The 16,872-nt window shown below is 69.2% G+C and overlaps 3 protein-coding genes across 4 annotated transcripts; 2 read left to right on the plus strand and 1 right to left on the minus strand.

Moving 5' to 3' along the window:
- Nucleotides 1–303: 303 nt before the first annotated feature.
- On the minus strand, nucleotides 304–3,405 carry PCGF1 (polycomb group ring finger 1). Of its 2 annotated transcripts, none has more exons than XM_066185182.1 (9): nucleotides 3,117–3,405; nucleotides 2,216–2,321; nucleotides 1,968–2,120; nucleotides 1,681–1,752; nucleotides 1,483–1,591; nucleotides 1,333–1,366; nucleotides 1,107–1,190; nucleotides 953–1,033; nucleotides 304–456 (listed from the first exon to the last, which is right to left on the minus strand). In XM_066185182.1, the coding sequence occupies exons 1-9, from the start codon at nucleotides 3,210–3,212 to the stop codon at nucleotides 409–411; spliced, it is 783 nt and encodes a 260-aa protein (XP_066041279.1). In that variant the 5' UTR covers nucleotides 3,213–3,405; the 3' UTR covers nucleotides 304–408. The 2 variants fall into 2 exon arrangements, with proteins under 2 accessions (XP_066041279.1, XP_066041278.1); XM_066185181.1 differs by having other exon boundaries at nucleotides 1,107–1,193.
- A 6,611-nt stretch (nucleotides 3,406–10,016) lies between these two features.
- On the plus strand, nucleotides 10,017–13,477 carry TLX2 (T cell leukemia homeobox 2). The gene is made up of 3 exons (XM_066185180.1): nucleotides 10,017–10,398; nucleotides 12,751–12,988; nucleotides 13,251–13,477. The coding sequence occupies exons 1-3, from the start codon at nucleotides 10,017–10,019 to the stop codon at nucleotides 13,465–13,467; spliced, it is 837 nt and encodes a 278-aa protein (XP_066041277.1). The 3' UTR covers nucleotides 13,468–13,477.
- Nucleotides 13,478–13,955: 478 nt separating this feature from the next.
- Nucleotides 13,956–16,178, plus strand: LOC136290842 (alpha-internexin-like). The gene is made up of 3 exons (XM_066185186.1): nucleotides 13,956–14,932; nucleotides 15,573–15,697; nucleotides 15,761–16,178. Exons 1-3 carry the CDS (start codon nucleotides 14,723–14,725, stop codon nucleotides 15,810–15,812), a joined length of 387 nt encoding a protein of 128 aa, XP_066041283.1. The 5' UTR covers nucleotides 13,956–14,722; the 3' UTR covers nucleotides 15,813–16,178.
- Nucleotides 16,179–16,872: the final 694 nt, after the last annotated feature.

Here is a 16,872-nt window from a genome sequence, read left to right on the forward strand (position 1 = left end):
GCCGTGACGGGATCGTGACGGGATCGATATGGAGCGTGCCCGCATGTCTGTGCGGGGCTGTGAGACCCCCCCCCGGCACGGCGGGGGAATGGGGACGGAGGTGGCTGCACAGCCCCACTGCCCACAGCGCACCCCTAAGCTCCCCATGACTCAGCCCCCCATGGGTGCAGCCCATCCGGGGGTCACTGACTCCCCACATGCAGCCCCCCAGCTCCTGGAGCTGCTGGTGCAGAGGTGACGCTCCTGAGACCCCCACAGCAGCCCCCAGCCCCCCCAGACAAAGCAAGGACTCAAGGAGGCTTTTCCACAATTTTATTCCAAAAATAAATTCGAACTGGGGTATAAGTTATGGGGGGTGGGGGGGCGGGAGCAGGGCTGCACTGGGGGGGCAGCGCCCACCCCCCACCCCTACCTCCTCTTGTCCTTGATGCTGTAGTGCAGCAGGAGGGGTGCGGGCTGTGGGGTGAGGGGGGGTCAGAGTTGGGGGGATTCCAGCCAAGGATCCCCCTTGGGGCAGAGACCCCAGATCCCAGCCTAGGGAACCCCCCCACACAGGGATCCCCCCAATCCCAGTCCATGACCCCAAACCCCAGCCCAGCACCCCCTCCTAGGGCAGGGATGCCAAACCTCAGACCAGGGACCCCCAATCCCAATCCATGGCCCCAAACCCCAGCCCAAGATCCCCTTGGGGCAGAGACCCCAAACCCCAGCCCAGGTACTCCCCTGGGGCTGCACCCTGAACTTGGCCAACTCCTTTGGGGACCCCCCCCTTGCCTGACCCATACAGGGGCTGGGGACCTCCCCAGGTCACCACTGCAGCCACTGACATTCAAGATCCTCAATCCCCCAATCCCACACTGCCCCAAACCACCCCCAGAGGGTCACCCCACCACCCCACTGGCTGGGTGAACCCCAAAGTCAGAGGTTGCCATGCTTTATGATGGATGCACACCTTGCCGAACCAGCGCGAGAGCCAGAGCTGCTTCATTGTCATGTGGTCGGGGAGGGGCTCGTTGTCAAACAGGATCTGCACCTGCACGGGAAGGCTGAATCAGGGGGGCCAGGACAACCCTGGGGGCTGGGAACCCCCCTGGATCCCCACTCACGTGCTGCAGGGACAGCCCCAGCCGGTGGCACAGGACCCTCCGCAGGTGTCGGATCTGCGCCCGCACTGAGCACCTCACGTATTTCTGCTGTGAGGGGAAGAGTGGGTTGGGGGGCTGTGGGGTCCTCCAGGGACCCCACACACCCCCCAGGGACCCCATACACCCCTGCCGGGGCCAGGGTGAGAGCTGGGGATCAGAGGTGGGGACTGCAGGGATCCCCACTCACCTGCAGCACAGCCTTGCTCTTGTCCTTGCTGGAGCTGTGGCGGGAAAAGAAAGCGACACGTGTTCAGGGTCTCAGGGGTGGGGGTCATGCCCAGTGTCCCCTGTGTCCCCTCCCCAGCCCACTGAGGGGCTGCAGCCCCCGCAGACTCACCTCAGCTTCTCCAGGCAGAGCGAGACGTGCTCATCGTAGCGGAAATAGTGTGCGCGCGAGTGGTCAAAGGTGCTGTAGGGGAGCCCCATGGGGTCACCTCCCACCGTGTCTGGGGACATAGGTGGCACCGTCAGCCCCCTGCGTCCCCGACACCCCCCAGCACCGCAGCCAGCTGCTCCCCGTGCCCCCCCGTCCCACCGTCACCGCTGGGCTGTGTCACTCTGTCGAGGCCACGGGACTGGTAGAACTCCCGGATCCGCTTCTCCTCACCTGCAAAGGAGAGGTGGCTCAGGGACACATCTGGTGCATCTGCCCCTGAGGGCAGTGCCTGGCTGTCCTCCCTCTCCCCACTGCTGCCACTGCACCAAGCCCCTGCCACAGACCCTGTCCCCATCCCCATTCCTGTCCCTGTCCTCATCTAGCTCCCCATGCCCCCCACACTGTGCTGCAGGCCATGCCCCCTGTGCCCCCCATGTCCCCCGTACTGTGCTGCAGGCCGGGCACCAGCTTGTAGACGATGTCCTGCATGACCCGGTCCAGTTTGAGGTTGAGCAGCGGCTGCGTCTCGTGGATCTTGGTGTTGCACATGGGGCAGTACTTGCTGGTCTGCAGGTACTTCACGATGCAGCTCTTGCAGACTGGGGACAGGGACAGGTGTGGGAGGGCTGGGACCGCACCCCCACGGGACTCACAGCCCCCCCCCAAACCCCCCACACAGGTGGGGGACACTCACAGGTGTGCAGGCACTCGGTGATGGTGGTGGCGTCGATGAAGTAGCCGGCGCACAGGAAACACACGATGTGCTCGTTCAGCTCCTTCATCTTCACCTTCACTTCCTCCTGCGGGGACACCTCCCTGTCACCTAGGGCATCCCAAGACCACCCTCACCTGTCACCTGGAGACCCCCGACACCCCTTTCATCTTTCACCTGGAACCCCTTAGCCCAAGAACCTTCTCCTGGCATTCCCTTAACACGCTAGAAAATGGGATTCTGGGGGGTTGTGCCTCTTGTTTTGCTTTAATATGCCAAAAAACAGATTCTGAAAGGCTGATCATCTCTATCTTGATAAAATATGTCAGAAAGTGGGATTTTGTAGGGATTGCCCCTCGTTGTCCATCATTATACCAGATAATGGAATTGTGAGAGGCTGGCCTCAGTGTGTTTTTAATATGCCAATAAATGGGATTCTGGGGCCCCAACGCCTCCTGTTTTCTCTTATTATGCCAGAAAACAGGATTTGGGAGGGGCTGTGCCTCCTGTCTTCCATTATTATGGCAGAACACGAGATTTTGGGGTGCTGCACCCCCTGTCTTGCCTTAACATACCAGAAAACAGGACTGAGCGCTCTGTATTCCATTATTACGCCAAAAATCGGGATTTGGAGGGGGCTTTTTGCCCTATTATGTCATAAAATGGGATTTTGGGGGTTTGGGGACACCCCCAGCCCAAAGCCTGCCCCGATCCTTGGCCACGCCCCCTTCTCCTGGCCCCGCCTTCCCGCACCGCCCCTCGGTCTAACAGCGCCCCCCAGCGGCGCCACTGGGGCACCTCCCGTCCCTGCCCGCGCTGGCCCCCGGTGTCGCCGCCACCGCCTCCTCCCGGTGCCTCCCTCCCTCCCGGTACGGCCGCTCGCCTCGTTCCGCAGCGGGTCCATCTTGTAGACGGCCTGGAGCTGGTTCCGCAGCCGCATGGCGATGGCCATCGGGCCCCCCTGAGGAGGCGACGCCATCTTAGAGCCGCCTCCGCCTGTGGCCTCGCGCACTTCCGGGTTCGGGGCGGGGCCGCGGCGAGCGGCGGGACTACAACTCTTAGTGTTTCCCCACGCGCCTCGAGGAGCGGCGGGCAGCGCAAGTTCGGCCCTGTGCTGGCCCTTCCCCACGATCCACGGGGAGAGGCCCGGGATCCCGAGCCCGCCCCGACCTCGTCTGTGACCGGGGGACTCGCCGGGAGCCGCCGCCAGCGGACCCGCCGTGTTTAGGGGAGGGCGTTCCCGGCACTGGCCAATAGGGACAGGGAGCGCTCTTGACGGACAGCAGCATTCACCAATCAGAGAGGGCTCGGTGTGCGCGCGGTGCTGCGGAACGCCGCCAGGGGGCAGCAGAGCAACGCGGGGGAACGGGAGGGGCGGGGGGGGCAGGGGGTGTTCGGGGGGCACGGGAGGGAACCGGGGGGACACGGGTCTGAGGGGGTCTGAGGGGGTCTGGAGGCTGTGAGGGGGCACGAGGGGGACGAGGAGTCTGGGTAGGGCGCGGGATACATGCGGAGGACTCAGGGGGGTGGGTTAGGGGGGCCGTGGGTGGGGGAGGTCTGGGGGGGCTCAGGGGGTCTGAGAGGATTCGGGAGTGGACACGGGGGTGTCTCCACGGGGGCACAGAGTTAACTGCGGCGGCGAGTGCAGGGCTGGGCTGAGGGATGCAGTGGTACGGGCAGGATTGGGGTACCGGCGTGCTGGCAGGGTCGGGGTGTTTGCCCTGGCAGTTCGAGGTATCGGGGCACTTCGGGGTGTCAGGGAGCTCGCAAATCGGGGTGCCGGGGTTCAGGCAGGGTTGTGCTGCTGAGGTCCCAGCGTGCTGGCAGTTTGGGGTGTCACGGTGTTGTTGGTGCTGACATTTGGGGTGCCCGGTGCTGGGGTGCAGGCAGGGTTGAAGTGCTGGCAGTTCGGGTTTGTCGGGTACTGGGGTGCTGGCAGCTTGGGGTGCCGAGACGCTGACAATTTGGGGTGCCAGCGGAGCAGCCCACGGCCCCACCCGGCGCAGCCGGAGCCACGCTAATGAAGGTTTGGCTCAGGGGAAGCAGCGGCCGCGCTAATGCAGAGCGGAGCCGAGTTCCCCACGGCCCCTCACAGCCCACCACGGCTCCTCACAGACTGTGCAACCCCCGCCCCGGATCCCAGACCGGCGGCGGGGAAGGCTGGTACATGCCAGGGGGGTGGGAGCGGGCAGAGGAACACGGCGGGACCCCCGAGCAGGGGCGGGCACCCACCACCCCATTATGGAGCTCCTGGCACACTGCCGCGCTGCCAGCCCTGCTCTGGCGCCGGCTCCGCACGGGCTGCCACGGCCAGGGACAGTGCGGGTTTGGGGCTCCGGGATGCGTCCCGGTCATTGTGATGATCCTGGTCTCGGTCCCGATCCAGGTCCAGGTTCTGATCCTGGTTCCGGTCCCGGATACGAGTCACAGCACTTACTCCACCCCGCAGCTCCCTCAGTGTGTCCAGTCCACTCGCTCTGTCTCCCCAGCCCGACCGGAGCGCCTAAGCCTGTCCCCGTGCGGCACCGGCCGAGCCCCGGTGACCCCGGTACTAGCCCCTCGTCCCGGGCCGCGCACGGTGTGTGGCCGGACCCCGGGACCTCCGGGGCCCCACCGGGAGCAGCAGGAACCCCTCCCGGTGCCGGGGCGCCGGCGGGCAGAGGCTCCGGACCAGCCCCCGCCCTGCCGCCCGCCCACGCCCTGCCCGCGCCTCCGGGGAGGCGAGAGCTCGGCGGGGGCCGGTGACCCCCGGTTGGGGAGGGTCCGGTCCCATCTGTACCTGCCAGGAGCCATCCGGGGAGGGGCGGGGGTCACAGCGGGGCCAGCGCGGCCCCGCGGCGGGGCAGCATCGCTTTCTGCTGCCGCCGTGAGGAGAACCGGCACCGCACCCGGTAACGGCACCGACACCGACACCGAGAGTCCCGGCCGGGAGAGGAGCGGCCTCTGTGGGTGGCTCGGGGACGGGCCCCGCGGGACCGAGAGCAGAGAGCCCGTCCCGGGGCTGGGGTCACGGCAGCCGGTTCTCCCGGAGCCGCCCCCGCCAGCCGGGCACGGGCGAGGCCGCGGATCCATCTCGCCGTTAATAATTGATGGCGGGAGCCGCCGGGGCTGCGCGGGGCTGTGGGGCCGAGGCTTTTAGCTGAGCCCTGCTCAGATATTCAGCTCCATTTCCGCGGCAGGGCCGGGGCGGCTCCTTCTGGGAAGTGCTGCCGGGCGTTTTCCCGGCTCGAGCCCTCGTTGGGGCTGAGCGAGGCTGGGCTGAGGCTGGACACGCTCATGACCGCAGTGGTGCAGGGTTGGGGCTGAGGCCGGACACGCTCATGATCGCAGTGGGAGCAGGGCAGCAGCGTTAGCTCCCCCCACCACCATCAGGTGAATAGGAATCCCCCCAAAGAAGGCAGGGGACCCCCAGGGCAGACAGGGGTCCCTGACAGATCGGGCAGGGGTCTACCAGGGCAGATAGGGGTCCCCCATTAATCCCTCTGAGGTGGACAGGGGTGCCTATAGGGCAGCGGGGGCTGGGTGCTCATGGACTGAGCTCCTGCCTAATGCACCGAGTACATCTGCAGAATCCAATTAACCTTCGATAACGAGGCCCTGAGCGACGTGGCTGTCAGCGGCCACCAGCCACCGGCACACTGTGGCCCCGCGACGGGCACCAGCCCACCGGGACGGGCAGCACTGGCACCTGCAGCCCCCAGACCGGGCAGGACCCCACAACAACCCCCGGCTGGGGAGGTGAAGGTGGGGTACGCGAGCACCCCGAGGGCGTCCGGCGTGGGGGAGGGTTCCTGTGTGCCCAGCCATGTGTCCCGTGGCTCCTGGGCACCGGTCCCACTGACCAGTGGGGCTGGAGCTGCCTGTCCTGCAGCCCAAGGGGTGGGGGCTGTGTGTGCCTCTCTCCGTCCCCTGCTCCATCCCCTTCCTCACTGCCCTCACCCCACAGAAAGCCTGAGGGCTCCGCTGGCATCCATCACCTCTGCAGCCCCCCAGCCCACACTGTTCCCCCCCCATCCCTTCTTACCCCGCTCCCAGACCACGGAGCTGGGGCCGGGGGGAGGTTTTGAGGGGGATGGCCCGTGCTAGACCCCCCAATCCGGTACCCACTGTGCCCCGCCCCAGGGGCTGCAGCCTGGAGGTGCGCGGGGGGGAGCAACCGCCCCCCCAGCCAGCACCCGGGTGTTGGCGTCACCGAGCAGCCGCCCCCGCACCCATGTGGCACCCGGCTCCTCCCCGAGGACACCGCGCAGACGCCGAGGGCCACCGTGACGTCCGAGCGGGCGACTCGGCCGTCGGGTCCCCGGCAGCCGGCGGGGGCCATCCGCGGCCGCAGTGACCCCATCCCAACCCCACGCCGGTCCCATCCTGACTCCATCCCGACTCCATCCCATCCCCATCCCGGCCCCATCTATCCTCATCCCAGCCCTCCCGGCGTGTCAGGCGGTTCGGGGTGGGCACCGCGCCCACCGGCTGCTGCCGCCTCACCCCGCGCACCCCGTCCGGGTGCCGGCGCCCGCGGCGGGCGGGCGGCGGGGGGCACCGGGAGTGTTTCATGCGGTTAAGAAGTGTCTGATTGAGGCAGGAGGCGCCAGCAGCTCCCCCGGGAGCCGCAAGCCAAGGACTGGAGGACCAAATGCAGGCTAAAGTAATCCAATCTGGGCTGGTTCATCTAATTAGCCCAGAATTAACCCAGCAGCCAGAGAGGAGCTGACTGTCCCTCCAGTTTGCCAGCGGGTTTGGGGGGAAGCGGGAGGAAGAAGGGGACGTCCAGCGGTAATGAGATTACGGGGGGGAGCGGGCGGGAGCGGGTGCGCGGCAGCCTCTGGCCGGTGGGAACGTGGGGCCCTGCCAGGTCCCCACCGCGCCATCGCCGTGATGGCCGGGGCACCGGGGACAAGCAGGGACCCGTCCCAGCGACCCCCGCCCCGGCAGCAGCTCCCGAGCCTGCGGCGTTCCCGTGGGGGACGGCGGCACTGGCACGGGCGGCACCGGGGACGTGGCACCACGAAGCGGCACCGGCAGCCCCGGGGCCACGGTGGGAAACGGCACAAGGAGCCCCGGCAGCTTCGGGCAGCAGCCCCGTGGTGGGGCGGGCAGGGGCCAGACCCCACAGACCCCCTGTTCCCAGGGGCAGAGGGGCGTGGAGGGCGTGGAGCGGGGAGATGCTGGAGCAGCTGTGGCGGTGGCAGGGCCTGGTGCCGCCCTGGTTGAAGGATGATTTCTTTCTGAACTGGGCAAATGCCCTTTTTTCTGCCGCATCCCCTCCAGCTGTCACCGCCACCCAGGAGAACCGCCAGGCCCAGCCCCTTGTGGGCACCGAGGACACGGAGGACCCTGCTGGCCGAGAAACGAGGAAGGGTCTGTACTGGCACACTGGGAGGTCCCGGGCGCAGGTACCCTGCCTGGTCCCCACGGTGGCTCCGGGGACCCTGGGGCAGACACAGGGACACGGCCTTTTTCCAGGTGGCCCAAGGGTCGCTGGGAGGACAGAGCCAGCGGCACAAGGTGGTGACAGTGAGGGGCCCTTGGCCAGTGGGGTCCGTGGCACGGAGACACCCTACACCCACAGCCAGGGTGGGAAAGGGACTCAGGACTCGTAGTGCTTCCTTTAGTTCTTCCCTGCGCCCTCCCAGGGCAGCCCTGGTCGTGGTGCTGGAGGGTGCCGGGCAGGGGGGGCTGCTCCGGCCGGGGGTGCCGCCTGCAGACCCCCGTGGGCATGGGGCGGGCCCTGGCGCAAGCAGGCGCCGGGTGAGCCCGCATTGCCCCCGGCCTCGTTACAGCCCCCCAATCCATCTCCCAGCCCGGCAGATTCCAGCCCCTGGGCACGGCAACATCTGCCTCCTGCTCCGGGTTCAATTAACCTGCTGCCGCCTCCTCCTCCGGCACCGGCCATTTCCTCCCACTGCCACTGCCACTGCCACTGTCACCGCTGTCACTGCCACTGCCGCCGCCATGGCTGCACCCCACGGGGTCACAGCTCGTCCCTTTCCCGCAGCAGACCCGGTGGCTCTTTCCAGTTGGAAAAGCCACTGGGATTTGACCTGGCACCTGCCGGGCTGCGAGCAGGAAACACCAGAAAGCCGTGGCGCCTGCAGGGCAAGGTCCCGGTGTTGTGCTCCCCTCCCGTTCTGGGCACACGAGGCTCCGCCGGTGCCCCGGGTGTGGAGAAGAGCAGCTCGGCCGTTCCCGGTGCCGTGGTGGGACGTGGGCATAGCCGAGGGTGGCACCGGCGTGTCCCCGTGCAGCCCCGGTTCCCGTGGCCCGACACCCCGGCAGAGCTGCGGCTGCGGGGACGGGCACCCCACACTGCGGAGCGCTTGGGGCCACCCGGTGCCCCCCGATGCTTGCGGCGCCCCTGGGTGTGCAGAGCCCCCGGTGTCCCGGGGCGTGCCGCGCTCCCGGTGCGGCAGCTGCAGCCCCCGGTGCCGCCGTGATTTACAGGCGCAGGCCCCGGTAATGTCATTTGCCCCAGACCGGTGGCGCCAGCGTGCCCGGGAGGCCGCCTCCGCCTCGCCAGCCCCTGTCCCGGGGCCGTGACCCGCCCGGGAGCCGCCGGGAACCCACCCGCGGGGCCGCCGCGTCGCTGTCGCGATAGTCGTCGGAAGACCCGGCCCATCCCGTGCCGTTCTCCGCTGCCGTTACCGCCCGCCGACGGAGCCGGGCTGGGCTCTGTGACCGGGAAAAGCGGGCGGGGAACAGGGGTCCATCCCAGGGAACGGCGCGTCGGGAACGGGGATCTATCTCCGAGAATGGCGGGACCAGGAGTGTCGGACTCCGTCCCCCTGAACAGTCTGGTCCGTGGAAAATGGGGTCCATGATACTGGGAACGGCAGGTCCCGGGGAAGGGGGATTCATAGTCCCGGAACTGAAGTTCGGCGTGGGGTCGGTGTCCCGGGAAAGGCGGTTTCTTGGGAACTGAGATCCCAGCTACCGGCAACAGTGGCTCGAGGAGATTGGGATCCATATCCCGGGAGCGGCGGGTCGGACAAACCCCTGGGTTCGCGGCCCCGGGCCCGTCGGCTCCGGGGCCGCCAGATCCATTCGCTCCCCTGTGGGCGGGCTCGGCGGGAACCGGGCTCGGCGGGAAGCCTGCGCATCCCCGGAGCCGGTCCGTACGCCCCGCGGTAACGGCGCTGGGGCAGGGGCCGCTTCGTGCGCCCCGGGAGAGGCGGCTGGAAGCGCCGACGGGGCTGCGGACGGAGCGGGGACGCGAAAATGCGCCGCGCTGCTGCCCGATGCGACAGTGGCTCCGGTGGACCGGGTGGAGGACGGGCGGACGCCCCGGCGGGGCGAACGGGTACGGAGCACGTCGGTGCACGGGGGGTGTCCGGGGCCCGTGCGGGGCGCGCACGCTCGGGACCCGACGGGCCCGTCCGCTCGTCCCGGAGCCGGGGCGGGGGCCCGGAGCGGCGGGGGCGGGGGGGGGTCCCGGGGCGGGGGCGGGGCCCCGGGTTGTCAGTCACGGGGCGCGGCCGCCAATCAGGGCGCAGGCGGTGGGAGTTCGGCCGGTCCGGATGGAGCGGGGCAGAAAAGCGCGTCCCGCCAGGGCCCGCAGCCCACCCGCGCTCCCGCCCCGGGGCCGCCAGCGGCTGCGAGCCATGCCCCGTACCCTGCCCCGGGCCCGCACCCGCACTCGGCACCTGCCCCGCACCTTGCTCCGGGCCCGCACCCGCACCTTGCACCGCGTCCTGCCCCGCACCGGGCGCTCCGCGCCGGTCGCCGCCGCCGCCCCCCGCCGCCCCCCGGCCATGCCCGCGCCCCGCCGGCTCTGAGCGCGGCCGGGATGGAGCGGGAGGGCGGCGGCCCGGGTCCCCCCGCGCCCCACGAGCCCATCAGCTTCGGCATCGACCAGATCCTGGGCGGCCCCGAGCCCACGGGGCCGCACCGGGCGGCGGCGGAGCCCGACTACGGGCTCTACGGCAGCGGCTACGGCCCCACCGGTCCGCTCGGCTCCTACAACCTCAACATGAGCATGAACGTGAGCGTGAACGTGACCCCCGCGCCCGCCGCGCCGCCCGCCGGAGTCATCCGCGTCCCGGCGCACCGGCCCGCGCCCGCCCCGCCGCCCGCCGCGCCCGCCGCGCCGCCGCCGGGGCCCGCGCTGCCGGGGCTCACCTTCCCTTGGATGGAGACCTCGCGCCGCATCGCCAAGGACCGGCTCTCAGGTGAGCGGGCGGGACGGCTGCCGAGGACTACCGGCCGCTATTGACGGCTCCGCGGATTCACGCGGCACCGGCCGCTCCCGGGGTTCCGTCGGGGCTGTGCGGTGCGGCGAGCGCGGCGCGGGTCGGGGCGGACACGGGGATCGGACGGGGATGGCGGGGACCGTGCGCTCCACAGGTTCCCGCAGCGCCCGGTCCTCGCCCAGCGCCGTCGGGGCCCGTGGAAGCTGCTCGGGGTAGACGCGGCCACCGGCGGCTCCACCACAGCACCGGGCAGGGTCCGGCGGCTCCGGATGGAGCCCGAGGGGTCCTAACAGGCTCCGGTCTCGATCTCCACTCCGTGTCTGGTCCCTTCCCCGGTTTGGAGGTGCTGGGTGGCGACCCTGCCCCACCATAACAGGGAACTGCTGGAGGCTCTGGGGAGCCGGGCTGTGGGGTGGGTGCTCTATGGGGTGCGGGTGAGGGCTCCCCCGGAACGGAGAGTGCAGTGGGGGCTCTGCAGGGTGTGAGATGTGATGTGGAGGCTCTGTGGGGACACGATGCAGGGTGGGGGACCTACCATGTGAGTGCAGGACAAAGCCCGTCCATGCACAGAGCAGATGCCCCGGCCTTGTGAGCCCCGGAGGATGGGACCAGTGGTGAAGGGGTAACTGTGGGGTGTCTGGGGATGGGATCCCAGATCTGAACGTGCAGGGATCGGTGTGGAACACCGAGTGCCAGTGCTGTGGGAGAGGCCAGGGCGGGCCTGTGCCGATGCTGGTGTTGGCGAGGCAGCGAGGGGTTGAGGTGCTGCTGGTGTGGCTGGAGCTGAGTGCTGTGGTGGGGGCTGAGCAGCAGTGCTGGGATGGGGGTGCTGGTTGCTGCACCCGAGAAGCAGGAGGGGTGCCGAGGTTGGGGTCCCGGGCACTGGGACCGTGCGTGGGTGCTGGGGACTCCGGGCCTGGCTCAGCTCTGCTCCCACCCAAGATGGCGGCACTGCCACGTCCACAGTGTGTGGCCGCATGCGGGGACAAGGCTGGAGGCCGTGCGGGGCTGGGGGCTGAGCGCCGGCCATGTGGGTGATGGCGCGGTGTGGGGCAGGAGGCTGGGGACTGTGGGGGTCCCGCCCGGGTGCCAGCAGAACCGTGTCCGCCTCCCGGCCCACCCCGCCATCGCAGCGGTGACGAAGCACCGTCCCCGCGCAGGGGTGGCGGGTGACGTCCTCGTCTCCTGCCTGGCGCCAGCGTTGGGTGGATGGGGCAGCCCCTCCCCGGCACGGGGTCTCCCAGCCGCAGCCATCACTCAGCACCGCTGGCCTTGGGGTGGGCTGCGGGCTGGAGGCATCTGGTGCCGGCGAGGGGCCGCCCCGTGCGGGGAGGGGGCACGGGGGCCTCCATCCCCCCGACTGCACGGCTCCACCTGCATCAACTGTGTCCGCCCCTGCCGGCAGCCAGGCGGCCTCCTGGGCGTGGGTGGGAGGGAGGGTCTGTGGGCGCCAGGGCGTCCCTGGGGTGCTGTGGGCTGTGCCCCACATCCCTGTGCCATGGGGGCTTGGGGCTCCATGGCTGCCCATGGTCCCGGCCATGTGCAGCCCTGCCCACGCGGTGCTGGCCCTGGTGATGGCTGTGGTGCCATGGCGCCACGGGGATGTGGTGCCGTAGGGTCATGGCTTGGCCAAGGCTGCTGGCAGAGCGGGAGGGGTGCAGGCGTTGGGGGCTGCCAAGCCGTCACTTTCCTCCATGCTGCTTTGCTGCTCTGCTGCTCTGCTGTTCCCTGCAGCTCCAGCATTTTCTGGGGATTTGCCTCACCAGGCCTGGCTCACACCTCAGATGGGCAGGGACATCCCCTTCCCTGGCCCCTGACGGTGGCCAGCCCAGGCACTGCTGGCACATGGAAAGAGACACTCTCTGCCTCCCAAACAGCTTCTATGGTCCCATCCCCTTTCTGGCAAGGCTGGGCAGCCCCTGCAGTGCCGTGGAGGCCCCTCGGGGGCTGCGGCAGGGCTCGGTGTCAGGGGAGGGTGGGTTTGTGCAACTGGACCTGATGGTTCTGCATCAGTCCCGTGACCGGGCCAGCTCATCCGCCCTGACATTCCAGGCTGACCGCTGGCCTGGAGGAATGATTGTGCCGTGGGGTAGGAAAGAGGATGGGTCCTCCATCGTCGTGTCTTGAGCTGCCCCCATGTCCCCAAGGTGGGGGAGCAGGTGGGGCCAACTCTGAGTGTCCCCCTCCCCTGCTCTCCCAGGCAGCACTGGTGGCTGCCCTGGAGCTCCCCATCCCCATGGCCCTGAGGTCCCTGACGTCCCCCCAGGATCCTGCTCTGCTGTGCTTTTCTGGGGTCACCCCAAGCCCCCCCTCACCCCGCTGTCCCCACAGCCGCGCTGTCGCCCTTCGCGGTGACGCGTCGCATCGGGCACCCATACCAGAACCGAACACCGCCCAAGCGCAAGAAGCCGCGGACATCCTTCTCCCGGGTGCAGATCTGCGAGCTGGAGAAGCGCTTCCACCGCCAGAAGTACCTGGCCTCGGCCGAGCGTGCCACCCTGGCCAAGGCCCTCAAGATGACGGACGCCCAGGTCAAGACCTGGTTCCAGAACCGCCGCACCAAGTGGAGGTAACGGGGGGTAGTTGCCACAACCGTGATGCTCACACCCCTGTGGCAGCCCCAAGCCCCCACAGCGTGCCCTGCGTTCTGGGAGAGGATGGCACTGGGATGGACTGGGGTTGGGCTTCCCATCACCTCCCCTATGCACTGCTGGGTGAGGCGCGGTGGTGGTGTGGGGATGTGTCACAGCGGCACATGCCAGCGGTAAGGGGACGAGGGACGGTGCTGTGGGGCAGTGGCACGTGGTGGTGCCAATGGTGGGTGTCTGCAGGCGTCAGACGGCGGAGGAGCGTGAGGCGGAGCGGCAGCAGGCCAACCGGCTGATGCTGCACCTGCAGCAGGAGGCTTTCCAGAAGAGCCTGGCGCAGCCGCTGCCGCAGGACCCGCTCTGCATGCACAACTCCTCGCTCTACGCCCTGCAGAACCTCCAGCCCTGGGCCGAGGACAACAAGGTGACGTCGGTCTCGGGGGTGGCCTCTGTGGTGTGAGGGGGCCTGGGTGCTGCCGATGTGCCAGGAGGTGGCAGTGGGAGCCCGCTGGGCTCTGAGCCTGGACCATGGCAGGGAAGGGGCTGCAGCTTCCTGGGAGCCCCCCACTGGCAGCCCCCTCCCTGCCATGGAGAGCCCCCCAGGACCACCCAGGAGGGAGGCCGTGCCCCTGCGGTTGGACTCAAAGCTTCACCAAACCCCACCTGGAGCACTGCTGTGGGCAGCCCCCTGCCTGGACCCCCAGGAACCCAAAGATGGGCCTCCACACCCTATGGACCTCTGCAGCCCCCTGCCTGACCCCCAGAAGCCCAGGGCTGGGCCCCTGCACCCCACGGATGTCTGTAACCCTCTGCTCAGACCTGTGGAAGCTCAGGGCTGAGCCTCTACACCCCATGGACACCTGCAGCTCCCTGCCCAGACCCCTGTGAGCCCAGGGATGGGTCCGCACACCTGGCAGGGTTCTGCAGCTTCCCCACCAGCAGCTCCGTGGGTCACACTGGCTCCTTTTGGACCTCACAGCCTCCAGCCCACCTGGACCTCCCAATCCTGGTGCTGGAAGCCCCCCACCCTGATAGCAGGGTCTGCACCACCTGCACCACTTGCCTTATCCCGGTCGGAGTTTGCCACCTCCGGCTTCCATCTGTGTTCTCCGGGCTGGACGAAGGACTTGGCCACACCGGCCCCACCCCGTGGTGGGACAGACTGATGGTCTGGGCCCCCGGCCCCCCACTCACTGGCCTGTGAGCTCCCTGGGCCTGGACATGCCCTTGCAGCCCCCCACCATGGACTCGGGGTGCCCCCCATGCCGAGGGATTGCACCAGTCCCTGACTCCCCCCGGGACTGCCATCACCTCCCACAGACTGAGCCTGGGTGTGACCCATAGGACACTCGTGGGGTGCAGAGGGGCTGAATCCCCCCTCTTCTGGAAAATCTCTGCACCCCCTCCCCAGCGACCCCCTAAGTGGGGGCTCCCCCCGCCGGGACCATCCAGCCCGAGTCCAGCCTCGGTTGGTGATGATGGAAGGAATGAAGGGGGTTGGGGGGGAGGGGAACAGCGGTGACCTTGACCCTGAACTCGACCTTGCCCCCCGCCTCGCCGCTATCCACGATGCTGCAGCCCCTCACCCCACTTTTGGGGGATAGGCTTCTGCCGGCTCCCCCTCTCCTCCCTACCGGGAGGAGTCGGACGCCCGGTACCGGCGGGATTGGCTGCGGTTCCGTGACGCGGAGGGGTGGAACCGCATTACCACCGGGATGAGCGCGGCCGAGGGCCGGCCCCGGTGCCGGTGGGGCGGCGGCGGCGGCGAGGCGGTGCTCCGTGCCCGTGCTGAGGCCGCCGGTTACCGGAGGCTGTTGCGAGCCCGAGCCGCCGAGGTGGAGGCGTTGCGGGGGGCGGTGGGCGCGTTACACCGGCAGCTGGAGGGGCTGCGGGACCGGCGGAGCGGGGAGCTGGCCAAGTACCAGGTGCGGGATGAGAAGGGGGGGCCGGGGGGCGCCTGGGGGTTGGGAGGGAGCGGGGGTGGGGGCCGGGATGTGAGGAGGGGGGTGGATGTTTCGGGGGGGGGCGGTACTCGAGCTGGATGCCCGGAGGGATGGGAGAAGAGGGGGATGGGGAGGGGCGGGGGTCAGGGGTCCGGATGGGGGGCCCCGGGAGGCAGCGGGAGCGGCGGCGGGATGGGATGGGGGAGTTCAGGTGGGATTGGTATGTGGGGTTTGTGTGGGTCGGGCCACCCGCTGTCCCTGTGCGTGGGTGTCGGTGCGGGGTTGGGGATCCCGTGGGTCCATGTGGGGTGGGGGTCTAGAGGTCCATGTAGGGAGGGGGTCTGCCGGGGGATCCGTGCGGGGTGGGGGGCGGTGCGGAGTTCCAGGGGTCCGTGCGGGCGGGGGTCGGGCCACGGGTGCTGAGAGTCCGTGTGGGTGGGGTTCGGGGCGGGGGTGGGGATCCGTGCGGATCGGGGGTCGGGCAGGGATCTGGGTGGGGGAAGGGGCCGGGCGGGGGTCCCTGTGGGGAGGATGTCGGGCCAGAGGTCACCCTGTGCGGGGGTCCGGCCGGGGATCCCGGGGGTCGCCCCGGGGCACCGGCGCTGCTGACGGCCCCTCTCAGGAGCGGGTGGCGGAGCTGGAGCGGGAGATCGGGGCGGCGGAGGCGGAGATGGCCCGGTGCCTGCGGGAGTACCCGGCACTGCTGCGGCTGCGGATGGCGCTGGAGGCGGAGATCGCCGCGTACCGGTACGCGAGGGGGGCGCGGGGGGCACGGGGGGCGAGGGGCTTAGCCCAGCCCTTCTTTTCCAGGGAGATGCTGGAGAGCGAGGAGCTGCGCCTGGGCGGCCTGGCCCCGCCGTGACCGGACCCCCGGAGCCCCGGTCCCACCACCGGACCCCGGCCCTGCCGTTACCACTGGACCCCCGGTCCCGGGACGGGATCCTCAGCCCCACCACCGGACTCCGGTTCCTCCGCCAGACCCCAGACCCCCGAGTCTTGCACCCCGGGCCACGGTTCCCTGGGACCCTCTGGACCTCTCTGGACTTACGGAGCCCCGGTCCTTCTGCCCCCCCGGTTCCACGGGTCCCCCGGACTTCTGCGTGCCCGCCTGCCCCGGGACCCCCGGCAGGGCAGCGCCCGTGGGGACACACACTCACCAGCCTCTCCGGGGTGGGGGTCCCGGCCCAGACCCGTGTGGAAACACCTCAATAAAGCCCCGTGGCATCAACCCGGAGCCGGCCCGTCTGGAGGGGGTTGGGCAGCACCCCCGGCTGTGCTCCAGGGGTCTGTGGTGGAGCGGGGGCGCGGGGGGCTCCGAGGGAAGTGGGCTCGTGGAGGGGTGTGGGTTCCCTCCTGCCTGGGGCAGCCCCTCACCCCGGAGCTGGGCACCGCACAGGGACACTGAGGGGGCACATTGTGAGGTCACCCCCAGTGGTGACGGGTGGTCCCTGACCCCCCCACTGTCACCGGCACTTTAGGGGTCAGGATGGGATCCTGCTCCCCGGGGTGTGGGGACGGGGAGGACCCAGGACTTGCTTGCCAGTGCTGCCCCTGGCGTTGTCCCATCGCAGTTCCCAGAAAGGAGGCAGAACTGGGAGGGGTTTTTGAGGATTGGGGGAATTCAGGGAACCCATGTGTAGCTGGGCAGGGTTGTGGGGACCCTCTCTCCTGCCTGTCCCCGAGCTAGGGACAGCATAGTCCCAGCCATGCAGATGGACCCCAGGGCTGAGTCTTGTGCCAGCCAAGAGCCCTGTGGGGGCCCAGGACCTCCCTTCCCACACAGACACCGACCCGTGTTTGTGGTGACAAAGCCAATCCCAGAGTTTTAATAGGGGGAAAAATCCTTTTCCGAGCTGTAAAGGGATGGCGGTTCTGGGGAAAGGACGTTCCCGTTTGCGGGGTCAGCACCCTCAAAGCCACTG

Source organism: Chamaea fasciata, unplaced genomic scaffold, assembly GCF_029207755.1.
Source record: "Chamaea fasciata isolate MVZ Bird 193981 ecotype frontalis unplaced genomic scaffold, bChaFas1.0.hap1 SCAF_6, whole genome shotgun sequence".
NCBI lineage: Eukaryota > Metazoa > Chordata > Aves > Passeriformes > Sylviidae > Chamaea > Chamaea fasciata.

Excerpts from the sequence above, each read along its gene's own strand:
- TLX2 (XM_066185180.1), top strand. The coding sequence starts at position 10,017 with ATGGAGCGGGAGGGCGGCGGCCCGGGTCCCCCCGCGCCCCACGAGCCC. Across the intron at positions 10,399-12,750 it reads CGCCAAGGACCGGCTCTCAG|CCGCGCTGTCGCCCTTCGCG; the intron begins GTGAGCGGGCGG and ends CTGTCCCCACAG. Across the intron at positions 12,989-13,250 it reads AACCGCCGCACCAAGTGGAG|GCGTCAGACGGCGGAGGAGC; the intron begins GTAACGGGGGGT and ends GGGTGTCTGCAG.
- PCGF1 (XM_066185181.1), bottom strand. The coding sequence starts at position 3,212 with ATGGCGTCGCCTCCTCAGGGGGGCCCGATGGCCATCGCCATGCGGCTG. Across the intron at positions 2,121-2,215 it reads CACCGAGTGCCTGCACACCT|TCTGCAAGAGCTGCATCGTG; the intron begins GTGAGTGTCCCC and ends CCCTGTCCCCAG. Across the intron at positions 1,592-1,680 it reads GACACAGCCCAGCGGTGACG|ACACGGTGGGAGGTGACCCC; the intron begins GTGGGACGGGGG and ends CTATGTCCCCAG.
- LOC136290842 (XM_066185186.1), top strand. The coding sequence starts at position 14,723 with ATGAGCGCGGCCGAGGGCCGGCCCCGGTGCCGGTGGGGCGGCGGCGGC. Across the intron at positions 14,933-15,572 it reads GGGAGCTGGCCAAGTACCAG|GAGCGGGTGGCGGAGCTGGA; the intron begins GTGCGGGATGAG and ends GGCCCCTCTCAG. Across the intron at positions 15,698-15,760 it reads GCGGAGATCGCCGCGTACCG|GGAGATGCTGGAGAGCGAGG; the intron begins GTACGCGAGGGG and ends CTTCTTTTCCAG.